General features: G+C 36.5%; 3 protein-coding genes across 3 annotated transcripts; all 3 read right to left on the reverse strand.

Moving 5' to 3' along the window:
- Positions 1-80: 80 nt before the first annotated feature.
- On the reverse strand, positions 81-2,553 carry LOC147295107 (RNA-binding (RRM/RBD/RNP motifs) family protein). The gene is made up of 5 exons (XM_086232468.1): positions 2,409-2,553; positions 2,094-2,221; positions 1,907-1,982; positions 964-1,077; positions 81-854 (listed from the first exon to the last, which is right to left on the reverse strand). The coding sequence occupies exons 2-5, from the start codon at positions 2,207-2,209 to the stop codon at positions 426-428; spliced, it is 735 nt and encodes a 244-aa protein (XP_086088594.1). The 5' UTR covers positions 2,210-2,221; positions 2,409-2,553; the 3' UTR covers positions 81-425.
- Positions 2,554-4,688: 2,135 nt separating this feature from the next.
- KDR (basic helix-loop-helix (bHLH) DNA-binding superfamily protein) lies at positions 4,689-6,010 on the reverse strand. Its single transcript, XM_086232474.1, has 2 exons — positions 5,500-6,010; positions 4,689-5,043 (listed from the first exon to the last, which is right to left on the reverse strand). Exons 1-2 carry the CDS (start codon positions 5,635-5,637, stop codon positions 4,891-4,893), a joined length of 291 nt encoding a protein of 96 aa, XP_086088600.1. The 5' UTR covers positions 5,638-6,010; the 3' UTR covers positions 4,689-4,890.
- Positions 6,011-9,717: 3,707 nt separating this feature from the next.
- LOC147295109 (Cyclophilin-like peptidyl-prolyl cis-trans isomerase family protein) lies at positions 9,718-11,885 on the reverse strand. Its single transcript, XM_086232544.1, has 6 exons — positions 11,423-11,885; positions 11,267-11,339; positions 11,112-11,201; positions 10,885-10,924; positions 10,227-10,309; positions 9,718-10,148 (listed from the first exon to the last, which is right to left on the reverse strand). The coding sequence occupies exons 1-6, from the start codon at positions 11,833-11,835 to the stop codon at positions 10,128-10,130; spliced, it is 720 nt and encodes a 239-aa protein (XP_086088670.1). The 5' UTR covers positions 11,836-11,885; the 3' UTR covers positions 9,718-10,127.
- Positions 11,886-12,887: the final 1,002 nt, after the last annotated feature.

The raw sequence follows: 12,887 nt of genomic DNA on the forward strand, positions 1-12,887 counted from the left end.
AATCAAGTTCATTATGTTTGGTCAATGCACGAGCTGGTAAATTGAGCAAATTCTCTAGTTTTCCAAACAAACACACCAGGAACATGAAATGTCGAGTTCATCGCAAGTTGGTGATGTGCCCTTCTTCTCTCAACACAAGTTCTAAGAGAAAAAACACACATGTTCTGTATGTTCTAAAGAGAAAATCACATATGGCGGAGTTGCATCGCATACTGATACATACAACCGTATGCCACGATATTCATAAAAATTAACAAAAGAAAAAAACCTTATGCAAAAATAGCATTTTCATTCTTAATCCCTCCATTTTTATGCTCTTTTAGCAAGTATCATATACCACAAACAAAGGTATCAAACTACAAACTAGTTACAGTTTTCCTTTATATATACAAAGAGACAAGGAGTATACGACTGCATCAAACACCTCACTGCTTAACACCCTGACTGCCCAAATCAGCTGCAGCTTTAGCTGCTCGGTTTAGAGCATCTGACATCCAAAGAGCTCCCTTAGAAAAGTAGCTACTATTTACCACAGCATTTGCAGCTTCTGCGGCTTTTCTTCCTGTCTCCGATATGGCCGATTTGGTGATATCCGAGACATGGTACTTCTGATCCACAGACTTAACAGCTTCAACCCCTGCACAAAACTTATCAGCGAAGCCAATTCTTTGACTCAGCTCAGCAACCCTAGCTGCTGCAGTCGCCGAAACTTGATGAGACTCATCAAGTGTTTTCGCCTTGGCTAATGCATCTCTGCCCAGCACATATCCCTTGGCTAGCATGGTCTTGACCACTTCCTGAGCCATAGTCACCACTTCTCCAGCACTAGGAACATTCTGGCTACTTTGTGAAGACTGCCAAGAAATAGGGATGGATCAGAATAATAGTTTTGTGTATGTGTGTGTGCGCACACACAAACCAGCAGCCAAATTATTTGATCAAAGAAAAAAAAAATTTGCATACAGTTGAATCAGTTTCTTCTTCATGCTTCCATTGAGACCTGTTCCAAAAATCAAATTCATCTTGATAATGCCCCCAGCGTGTTATGCACACAGGTTGATCCACAATTGTGGCACCCTGAGACAATAAGATTTTAAGAAGAAAGCATGAATTAGTGCTCACAAATCATTCCGGAGGAAGACAATAAGAAACCAAAGAATAAATTATCACCTTATCATCAGTAAATGACTATGAGCATAGACGGGCTAAGATGAAATAGGGGACTAGTAACAAGATCAGTGAGGTTTAAGAGAGGGTGGATTATGTAACTAAAAGGGGAAAAAAATTGAATGTGTAAACTTATTTAAGGAGATAACACAGACTAAATGAACAAACCATGATCATAAATACAACTTTATAAACAGAAGGGGACTAGTAACAAGATAAGTGAGGTTTAAGAGAGGGTGGATTATGCAACTAAAAGGAAAAAATTGAATGTGCAAACTTATTTAAGGACATAACAGTATAACACAGACCACAGGAACAAACCACAATCATAAATACAACTTTATAACTAGATGTTAAAGGAGATGGTGGGAAAGTGATAAAACCAAGTACCAGCTAGTATGATATGTTGGAATCCCTTTCATCCAAACACCTACCTACTTACAATCCGACGAAATAAATTGTGAAGGTGCAGTATCTTTCTCTTGCTATATATAAGCACAAATTCATTGTCAAAAGCATTTGGGCAGGTTTTACACAAACGTTACATGGCAGGAACAGGAACTGAGCTATAATTGTCACTATAGATGGACATGAAACACCGACAAACCTATGGTTAAGCCTTTGAAATAAGCAAGTGAATTGCATCTGAATTTGATCATTAAGTACTGGATTTCAAGCATTGGAGCAACCTTAGTGAGCCTATTAATTATACTAAATGATGAGTCCAAAAAATACTCACACTGAGCAAGCAAGCAGTCTCCTGAGAATACGCATCTTTGAATGTCACATAGGCAGTACATGCACATTCACCGGATCTGTCTTTCCCCAAAATAAGACCCAGAAAAAAAAAATGGAAGAAATTATAAACCTCATACAAAACTACTGAAAACGCTATAGAGTGAGGAATGACTAATATTTGAAAGTACCTGACGATTTCAACATGTTCAATGGAACCAGAGAAAGCGAAGAAATCGTAGACATCCTTCTCTGTGGCTTTGGGAGACAGACCCGTAACTTCTACGGCATACCCACCAGGATTCATCTTCTCCAAAATCTTACAAATATACAAAGATTAAAGCCCAGTTTAACCCCATCATGGAAATAAAATTTTTAGAAACTATGCTTCTCAATTTCGAATTCACAATTCCATGATTTCCATCAATCATAGACACGAGTTTACAAAACAATCATAATTATAATAATTGGAATAAATATAAAAAGTAGCAAACAGATTCACGCACCTCAGTTCTACCAATTTGCGGATCAAGGAGGAGAAGGAGAGGAACTTCTGCTCTTCACTATTTTCTAGAGAAAGCCAACTACTCTGCGACTCGCTCTGTGACTCTGTGTGCTGCGTGTCGTTACTGCGAAGCAACCGTAACCGACTCTTTGAACACTAAACAACTGTGCAAGAAGACACCATATGCCAATGGGCTCTTAATCTAGTTTTGGAAACAACCCGTTAAATAGGCCCAATACAGAAATCAAGGACCCGAATAAAAGCCCAACTTTGGCAAATTTTCAAGGCCTGTTGGGAAAAGACTTGGGACTTGGGACCAACCACTACGACCCAATAGAAATAAAGAGATTAACACTTGGGTCCATGTTAAATTACTTGCAAATTGTGTACGTTTGGAGGGAAATTACCGATCACTGTTGGCTATAGTTAAATCTTTCAAGTTTTTGTTATCAACCGAGAGAGTGTGATAAGATTGCTTACCTTGGATCAAGGACGTGGTATGTTCTTTTGGTTAGAGGATGACCCTATATGACTTGTAGATCGTATTCAATTTGTATATCCTATAACCGATTTTGTTAATTAATAAAAGTCTTTTCTTCAAAAACAAAAAAAGGTCGTGGAATTTTCTGTTATGTTTTGCCGAGACCATGTGATGTCTTATCCACATTTTCTAGATATATCTCCAATGTTTGCGGGAGTAGCGCGAAGTTCTGGTCCTTTCTGAAGCTGCAATTAATTGAGAATACATATTAAGTTTGAATTGGACGCTTGGAAATATGATTTAATTAGATGATCCTAATAAATGTTTTTTCGCAGTTTTCTGTTCCTTCCATGTGATTTAAGGCAAATGATTTATCTAATACACTCACTTTTTGTCACTTTAATTTTCTGTTCAATTAGCTGCCTAATCAAATAGTTAGTCCAAGATTATAGGCCAATTCAATGAATCAGTAAACTAGCTCCGTAAATACCTCGTTCGCCATCTGGTATTAGTTTTGTCATATATTGTGTAACAGGGAGAGAATTAGAATAACGTCATAGCCATCAATATCAATTGCAGAGCGTGATGAGAATACCAACTTTGTGTTAAAAGTCTCATCCTCATTGCCCTTCAATTTGACACTATAGTAATAATTAGATCCCATTTAAACACATACTGTGGACCCAACTAATGACATGTTATGGCACTCCATATTCGCTAAATTTTTTTATTAAATAATGTGATCATTTTTTATTTATTGAAATTTAAACTTGTGATTTGAACTTCGATCTTTTATTTCAAATAAGATATTGATGTGTGCACATATAATTTGATGAACAATTTCGATAAGTCCAGCACTATTGTAGGGCTATTGGGTGGTATGGACTGGATAACAATTGTTATTGAATTATAATTTTTAAGTAAAACAGAACATCCACGTTAATCCTTCATTTTTCACCACCATTTGTGGAAGAGGGGACGGCATGCATGACTTTGAAGTACTAATTATTATGAAGTAACTCTGATTCCGTAGCTGCTCATTTCAATTTTCATAATTAAGGTCCATAGGCATGACAATGCCTTAATTAAGATGGAGTTGTCGTAATGACCACTTTTAATTAATATATTTTATTGAATGAATTGAAGTTGAAACAGGCAGGGACGTACGTACTCGATCATAAATTATAATGGACTTGACAGTTGACACCAACGATTGTCTACTGCATGATGGTCATGTTTCATGAGATAACCCCCCTAAATGCATGCTAACATTGAGTTCACGGGAATCATTTTTGGTGTAACCTCGTTTCCAAAATTAGTGTACAGTGGGGTAAAGTACCAGTCAATCACATGTTCCACTTCCATTCACATTGACTTTGTCACCCTCAAACTACCTTTGTTTTTGCAGGTCCATATCTATATAAGATTTTAATACACAAAATAAATATTGTACATTACTACGTACATAATTAATTTTTTATTTAATGATCGAACTATTCACATTGCTAAGTGACCAATTCATTGATTTTATAACATGTGTACAAACATTAATATATAAAATCTTAAACTTTAAATAATAGCTTTAAAATTATATACGTGTTATAATTTAAATAAAGTGTCTCGTACCGTTATTACTCTTAGTTTTATCACTATTCATTATAGGTTTCACAATCAACAATAATGGATAATCTTAAAATATAAAAATTCCCTTTTTTGATGGACAAAGGCATATATATATATTTGTATATATAGCTCTCTGGAGACTATTGATCAATTAAATCAACACAAAATGAATTAGAACTCTAAAAGTCATATATTTTATTATATAAGTTAATTACTACAAGCAGTACGTCTTTGAAATTAAGCAGTGATACCATGGAGAGTTCATATATGCAAACTCTTCCTTCTAGCCTAATGAGCAAACCCTAGGTAGCCAACATACAACAGGCTCATGACAACATATTAAGTACTAGTAGTAGTACTGAAGCTGGATCCACATCGATCACATAAGTAAACTTCTAATAATGGCAGCTTGGTCACTATCCATGTCTGTAGTGGCCAAAAGCTCTGATAAGCGGTCACTTAGGTCATCAACCTCTCTGTGTAAGTTTCTGATGTAGTTGCAAGTCTCCTGGAGGACCTTGGACGCTGAGACCTGCATGCCCAAATAATAATATTCAAACAACAAATAATACAATTATTTTTAGCATATGATCATGTGATATATATATATATATATATGAAATAGTTGAAGCCAAAATTAAATATATGAGAGTGAGCGAGGGTGATAATTCTATATAATAGGTAAGGTAGGGTGGCATGGGGGAACATTTGGAATCCCACACCACACACCTCATCAAGTTGTAGCTACAGATGATATATAATTAAATGAGGGCTGTTCTACTGCATGTGTTCGCCTGTGACTGTGAGTGTGACTTATCTACCTAGCTCCTATAGAAGCAAATAAAGACCACACAAAACAGATATATATTTAAATATATAAATTTTTGCTGCTGCAGAGAATTAATTAATTGAAAGACAGAGAATAAATGAATTAAAGGAATATATAAAGGAGCAATAATATATATTAATGAATATATTTGATATATACCTTGTCGGAGCGCCTGTTTCGAATCTCAGGAATAAGTTGTTGTAACTTGGAGACGAGATCGGTGATCTGGTCATCACTGATATTCCTGCTGCCAACACCCGATGACTGCCTGGAGTTACGCGATCTTCTGCTAGACATTGTAGTTGGAGCTAGCTTCTTTCAGGTGGTGTCAGAAAAATGAGTTTGAATATTATGAATATATATAGAAATTAAGACAAATGAGCTATAGAGCTAAGGAGTGGTATATATAGTTTGTCAGAGAATTGAAGTAATGAGAGAAACTATATATGAGCTAGCTATATATATAGCTATTTGGAAGATGGGTATGTAAGTATGAGGTGTGTAATATATAATGAGGTGGCTTGGCACTTAAAAGATGGAGCAAATATTGTTTGAAATGAGGAGTAGGGGAGTAATGGTGGGGATGAGGACTGAGGATGAGGAGACAAGTGCATGGGAGGAAGCAGTGGGCTAAGGCTTCTCTGTTATGAATAGGGTTTGAGAAATTAAGAAAGAGAGAGAGGGAATGAGATAAAATGAATAAAAAAAGGGGGATGGAGATACTCCATACTGTCTTTTCTCAATCTGTCCCCAAGCTGGGGTTAGTCTTCAAGTGGGTTAAGCCAAATGTGCTTGTTTATCACCCAACTACAAGGGCCTCTCTGTGTCAGTCCCAGCACGCAGGCCCATGTTATCTTATTACAATTAATTGTTTATTTTTTCTACAATATTATTAATTACTCTATTTACTTTATGAGTTTATACTTTATACCTACAGGCTACAGCTACATCACACATAATTTAATCATATTTTAAATTACTTGGGTAAATTATCTCTTGTCCATTTGGAAGCACCGAGATGGGCAAATGGGTATATCGATCAAGTGTGACATTGTTGAATGTTGACCAGTCTGATCCATCTCAACAAATCCAATCCATCCGGACCATCCCCATGTTTTTCTACACTTTCCTTTGCGGACATGCCACGTGTGGTCTCATCGTCTGTCTCAAACTGAACCGGATTCCTAGGCACCCTTTATTTTTTCCTTCGGTTATTTCCTAAAGTCATGAAATTGTCCGTAGGGTTTATAATTTTATATACTAGTCATTACTTATTTTATCTTGTTCACAATCCCATTTTCTTTATATTTCAAACAATTGCGACATAATTAATTTATTACTCACTCATTCCTTGAATACAAGGCTTCAAGATATATGCAATCACTAGCTCACAAATACAAAACGATCATTATGAATTGGGGTGGGATGCTAATACTAGGAGATGGGTTGGAGATGGAGATTAGAGTATCCTAATATTTTCATTATCGTCTATAAATAAGATTAATATATTCGAATGTGTGTGTTTTTGAGAATTTAAATTCAAGATATCTGAGTTTTTATTTCTTTTTTATTAATGGACTACGTACGTACCTAACTACCTATACAAGTTAAAGTAAAAATTGGGAGCCGGCCGGCCGGCTACACATGTCTGCACATAATGGGGATGTGTTGCTTAATCCTTTTTTCCGGCGTGCTTCCTGGTACGTAATTAAGTTCGTCTGTCGATGCATATATCCGGCAGCTGGGGCTTAATTGGGATCATCACTGGTAAATCCCGATCACAGTTATTACTGCACCTTTCAATTTGCACCCCATTAATTACTAGATTACTATTATTTTATTTTTTAACACAAAGATAATTAAAGGTAATTAAACAAAAGCATATACAACTATATAACCAAACAAAAAGTCATGCTCATGCATGTGATGAACTTCCAGACAGTGAGCAGCCAAAATTAATGACCAGATACATACCAGTCCACTCCTAGTGGGAGCGCCTTACAGTTCTACACCCTTCCAATTTATTTTAATTATTGCATATGAATTAGGTTTAATTCCAACAGTGATCCCTCATTTAATTTTTTTTATTTTTAGGGCCCTCAAATTTGTTGGAAAAAAATTAATTGAATGACCAAAGTGTCACTTGTAAAATAGTTAAGGGACTATGGCTATAAAAAAAAAAAAAAATTAAGTGACCATTGCTGAAAAAAAAAAACCTTATATATTAATAGAATATTTAACAATTTTGACGAACTGAAACCGAAGTGTTAGTTGTAGAAAAGTTCAAGGACCCTAAAAATTTAAACAATAGTTGAAGAATCAAAGTGTCACTCCTAAAATAGTTCAGGAACCACTACTGGAATTAACTTATAAATTAATTATAGAAGCAAAAAAAATTTCAAAATATGAAATATATATGTATGTTTGAGGAGCCACTCTGAACTACAAGGTGGGTAAGGCTTTGCTTTCAGCATTTGACAAACTCGCAGAAAGCCCAGCCCAAAATTAGTTCTCAGAATGACCAAAAACTTACTCAATGCACCCAGTGTGAACGGGCTTCCATGAGTTCCACATCTATATAATCTTGAAAATTTTAATCTGAAAAATTGGGGATTGGTCCAATTAAATGTGATTTTTTTACGAGAAGCAAATTGATGGAAGCTCCAAAAATTCATTGAGGGGGTTAGAAAGATCGATAATGCCAAAGCCAGTCACGTGACAGTTCTTTGAGTTTGACATGACACATGTCGTGAATTAACAGAACAAACCATATTCCGACTGTGTCATTGGCAACATAAATATAACGGGTAACGGCCGACTAATTGACGTGCTTCACGGCTCACACTACAACGAGCTACAGAAATTCAGTCATCCATTTAAAAATTAATCGACAATCAGAGTAATAGTCCAAATCCGATTATAATATTTCAATGCGTCACTCAAGTTTAATATGTAAACAACTCATATTCTTGAATATTAGGTGATGTATAACACGTGTGCTACATAGCCTAACTCAAGTGGATGAACCTGTTTTGATATCATAAGAAATTTAGGCATTCATTTCAAAACTAATTGGTAATAGGAGGAATAGTTCAAACCTTTTTAAACTACTATGCAATGTTATAATATTTCAATATGAGACTACACTCCACATTCTCACACGGACACAACAGTTTAAATCCAAATTATTATTTTTTTCCACTTTACTCTGCATGTGATGGGTCTAGTGAAAACCCAGAATGAAGCCAACAAGGACACAAACGAAACAGCAAAGGGCAAACATAATAAGGTACATGAGGTTAAAGATTGGCCCATTCCATAGACTTGTTCCTTGTGTTGGCGTTTTTAGCCATGTGGGTGTGTTCGTCTTCTATCAGATCAGTTGAAGACAGACAGTCATGACTCATGTATGTATGTATGTAAAACATCCTACGACTGCATCTAGATCACCCTAAAAGTCAGCCAAGCGAAGTTGATTGGTGGTGGGACACGTACCTAACATGTTCAACAATCACGAAAAACTCAAAAGTTTAGGTTATTTATAACTGAATCAATAATGTACATGAAAGCATAACAATATATATTAAGTTAACACGGCTCACCATTTGAATGGTAGCCCAATTGTTTGAATGTAGCTGCTGCTAGCAAATTGACCATGTGTTCATTAGCTATTTAGCGAGTGAAATGTAAGGGAAGGAAAATGTTAGCAGGCAACATCTTATTAAGGGACCGCAATAAACCCTATTTGGGCTTCGTCAATGGCAGGCATCACATGTTATGTTTTCCATGATCGAACTGAAATTTTGGAACACATGGGAGAGACTGCATTGACATTTGACATAATTGTGTAATGTGTGGTTCATATAATAATTGATATTATGCAGACTGATACGACCAAAACGAAACAAGGGTGGGTCACCATCTTCCTCGCTAAACAAATTGCTTACTCAACTAGTATACCAGATTCAGACATGTGACTATGTATCATCCCCCATGTTGGTGTAGGCCATCTCTGACGTTTATGGGACAGTAGGTTCTAAGTTCTAACTTTACCCTTATTTTGTTTTGCTAGATGAATTAACACCATACGAAGATGACTCGTCACCTACACCCTTATCTTTAGGGCTAATCACATGTTTTAACCCACTTAATTGTCAATCGAATTGAATTGTTTTGTTTTGCTAGAAGAACACTAGGATCTAGACCACACCAGCATTTTCACAAGCTATTTCCGGTCCAAAAAAAGAAGCTTGTTTCGTAAGTAAAGGGTTAAATGCTCCCACTTTCTTGGACTAGTGGGCTTCAAGAAATGCCACTTATCGGCGGCCCATTATAGGCAGATACAACTGCTCTGTCTGTGTTGCCACACAAATGGCGAAGACCAATTGAAATCTTTAATCTTCAATTATGGGCTAACCCTTGCTCGAAGAGACAGTTTCAGCAGTTTCACAGCTAACAATAGGAGTCACGGGTCACAAGCCTGAAAACATACTTGGGCCCATTATCAGGTTTTGAGCTTTATTATACAGAGGCAGTCTAGCGCCCGAGGTGACACAATAGCACATAGGATAGTAGCTAGCTTAGTTGACTTTTAATCTGTTGATGTACATGAATCTATTCAATTGACACCACAAATATTTGTCTGAACTCTGAAGTTATAGACATGAAAAATTGTAGGGTTCTTTCTGCTCGAACTGACCATTTGTAATTTTTGTGGATAAGCATTGATATTTGGATGGTCGACATCAACCACAACATTTCTTCATGCTGGTTTAGCTTGCTATATATCATGGGAAGCATTTCATTCTCTGCAAAATAGCACAGGATGAGTCCATGTTTACATGGTAATGTTTCAAGAGATTATGCTAATTGGAACTCCAATTTACCTGTCTTTCAATTTCAACAGCAGATGCAGCAAGCCTTCGCTTCATGATTGACCTCTCATGTTCACAATTCTCCATCTCGGTATCTAAAACAACACAATCGAGAAAAAACTACAATGTAAATTTGATAATTAAAATAAGATAACCAATATCTCCAATGCAAAAAAAAAACACTAGATTTATCTTTACTTTTGGCAAATATGTATAACCAAGCAACAAGTGATGAAGTGATGAAGCAGAAAATTCAGCAATATGCATGGAACAGCCTTTGGTCTCAATCTATTGAAGAACCTACTACCACTCATTAGTCCAGTCACTGAAGCTATTAGTGTCAAGACTTCCACAATCAAGTTGTGCAATACCTAAGAACTAACCAAAATGAGTAATTCCAACCACAATACCAGAAGATATTTAAATGGTACCAGGCGTCTGTACAATTGTACTATCATATACCTCCCTCTCCTTCACTTTTTTTCTCTTCTCAAAGCCCCATTAAATTTATCAAATAGAGTACTAGACAAATCAAGTTTACAAAATGTTTATGTTTTCATTTGCAGGATTGTGCAGCTCAAATTTACCAATGAATATTCATCCACCACAGAATTATCATATATGGAAGTAGTACAAGCAAAAAATAAATGATAGGGTGCGTGATTCTCACCATAGTAGTATGATGACAGAATTGTTATGCGCTCAGTAGGCTGGGAAAAAAAGAAGAAGTAAATAATGAGAATAATATTTCAAGCCAAGGGAGAATGAAAAATGGTTGTTTTGGCCATAGTTCCCAGACCCATCTAGAATATATTTGCATCAGACATTACACATTGAAGGACAGATTACAATTCTAAGTTTGTCGGGTTTAGAAAGCATAATTAACAATAAGCATACCATTACAAAAATCCCCTCACGACGAGTAGGGAGTTCCTCAAGCGCTTTCAAGGTCTCATCACCTTTAGTAACTTTTCCAAATATTGCATACTGAAAAAGGATTAATGATTAGTAACCACGAATCATGAATTGCTAGCAAAGTGTAGTAAGCATACTTTAGTATCAAGATGAGGGGCATCTCCAAGAAGTATTGAAAAAGAGGATGAAGCACTATTTGGGTCTTCATATCTACACCAAAATCAAGTAGAATTCAAGAGCTGAAACTTCAACAAAATCAGTGAATCAGAAAGAGTCAAGACTCAAGACTATACCTTCCCATAGACAGAATACCTCGGACATGCTTCACATCGCTGAACTCACCCACGACGGTCTTTTCGGCTTCTCTTCTCTGCTCCTCGTTCATCGGAGCCGATCTTCCGCCGGCCACGTCAGCCACTTGGGCCACAAACCCCCTGTCGACCCTGAAGAAGTGGTTGGTGTTGTAGCACCCAAGACGGACCAGCTTGAATATGTGATCAACGGTTTTGGGCGCCACGTTGGGGAAGAACCCGAATTCGATGTCACCATAATTCGTCTGAAAAACAACGCGGGCGGATCCGAGTACCGATTGCGGAGACGAAGCGCCGCCGACACTGAAAACTCTAGTGTAAAACCAAAACCAGCTCAATCCGATCAATGCCGATTTACGGCTCCACATTTTGCCCCGAAATATGCCGCCCTTCATCTCATTTCGGCGTCAACTACCGTTACTACCGAAACAAATCGATTCCTTTTTTTTTTTTTGGCGGTTATTAGGGCTTCATCAGGTCCAACTTCTATATGACCCAAGAGAGCTACTGGACTGGGCCCAATGTTTCTTTCTTTATTTATTAAATGGGCCCGAAACTATTTTTAATTTATAATTCTACCCGGTTAGGTGTGCTGATCAACAAAATTAAATTTAAAAAATAAAAAGGGTTTCCCCTCAGTTGGCAGGTTCGGCCCCATCTTATCGAAAAATTACTAGGTATATATCACTATGTGGTGTAACCAATCCAACGTGTAAATATATTATTAGGCGGTATGTTTATATTTATAGGTATAGTATTAATAACATTCACTCATATTATAATACATAGATTAGTTATACTACGTGACAGTATATTAGTTATACAAAATAATTTCGACATGAGACACGAAGTTGACTAAGCATGACTGACTCATTTTCTTTGATATTTTTAATTTCCTAGTTTTTTAATTAGTATATTAATCTTTTATTTCCTACATTAAAGAAAATTAAATCCTTAACTTATTATCCCACCAACCGTCACTACTTCAACTAATACCAAAGACTTGTAGACCAAATAATAAGATTGAAATTTTTTTGCAAAAGATTTTGAATGTTGGGTGTAATGATTTAATCGTTGGGTGCACTTTTCCTTTTTTGGAATTTTTTCGTTGGATGCCATGACCCACATCTTGCCGGCCCCATGGTTTTCGTAGGAATAACTGGGCCCATGCCAACGACGCTGAGCCTTGTTTGTCCAATGATGAAGACTGTAGATGGGCTTCTCCATTCACCACCGGCCCACACTACGCGACCCTTCTAATCCCATACTTATCAATCATTAGGTGCCAATATTTGGTGAGTAACACACTAACACGTAATGAGAGACAGATATTATGGATGTTTATAAGTTTTTTTTTTTTTTTCTTTTTCCCATTTCTTACCAGTTTACAACTTCAACTGGAGTAAGCAATGTCTTCATTGTGATTTGTGAATGCACTCAATTTATT

This window comes from Dryas octopetala, chromosome 2 (genome assembly GCF_963921425.1).
Source record: "Dryas octopetala chromosome 2, drDryOcto1.1, whole genome shotgun sequence".
Classification (NCBI taxonomy): domain Eukaryota; kingdom Viridiplantae; phylum Streptophyta; class Magnoliopsida; order Rosales; family Rosaceae; genus Dryas; species Dryas octopetala.

Coding starts and splice junctions, on each gene's coding strand:
- LOC147295109 (XM_086232544.1), bottom strand. CDS start 11,835: ATGAAGGGCGGCATATTTCGGGGCAAAATGTGGAGCCGTAAATCGGCA. Junction 10,925..11,111: donor GTGAGGGGATTTTTGTAATG/GTATGCTTATTG, acceptor TTTTTTTCCCAG/CCTACTGAGCGCATAACAAT. Junction 10,149..10,226: donor CTGTTGAAATTGAAAGACAG/GTAAATTGGAGT, acceptor GCTATTTTGCAG/AGAATGAAATGCTTCCCATG.
- LOC147295107 (XM_086232468.1), bottom strand. CDS start 2,209: ATGAATCCTGGTGGGTATGCCGTAGAAGTTACGGGTCTGTCTCCCAAA. Junction 1,983..2,093: donor GAACATGTTGAAATCGTCAG/GTACTTTCAAAT, acceptor GGGGAAAGACAG/ATCCGGTGAATGTGCATGTA. Junction 1,078..1,906: donor AGACTGCTTGCTTGCTCAGT/GTGAGTATTTTT, acceptor TTATTGTCTCAG/GGTGCCACAATTGTGGATCA.
- KDR (XM_086232474.1), bottom strand. CDS start 5,637: ATGTCTAGCAGAAGATCGCGTAACTCCAGGCAGTCATCGGGTGTTGGC. Junction 5,044..5,499: donor GAAACAGGCGCTCCGACAAG/GTATATATCAAA, acceptor TTGGGCATGCAG/GTCTCAGCGTCCAAGGTCCT.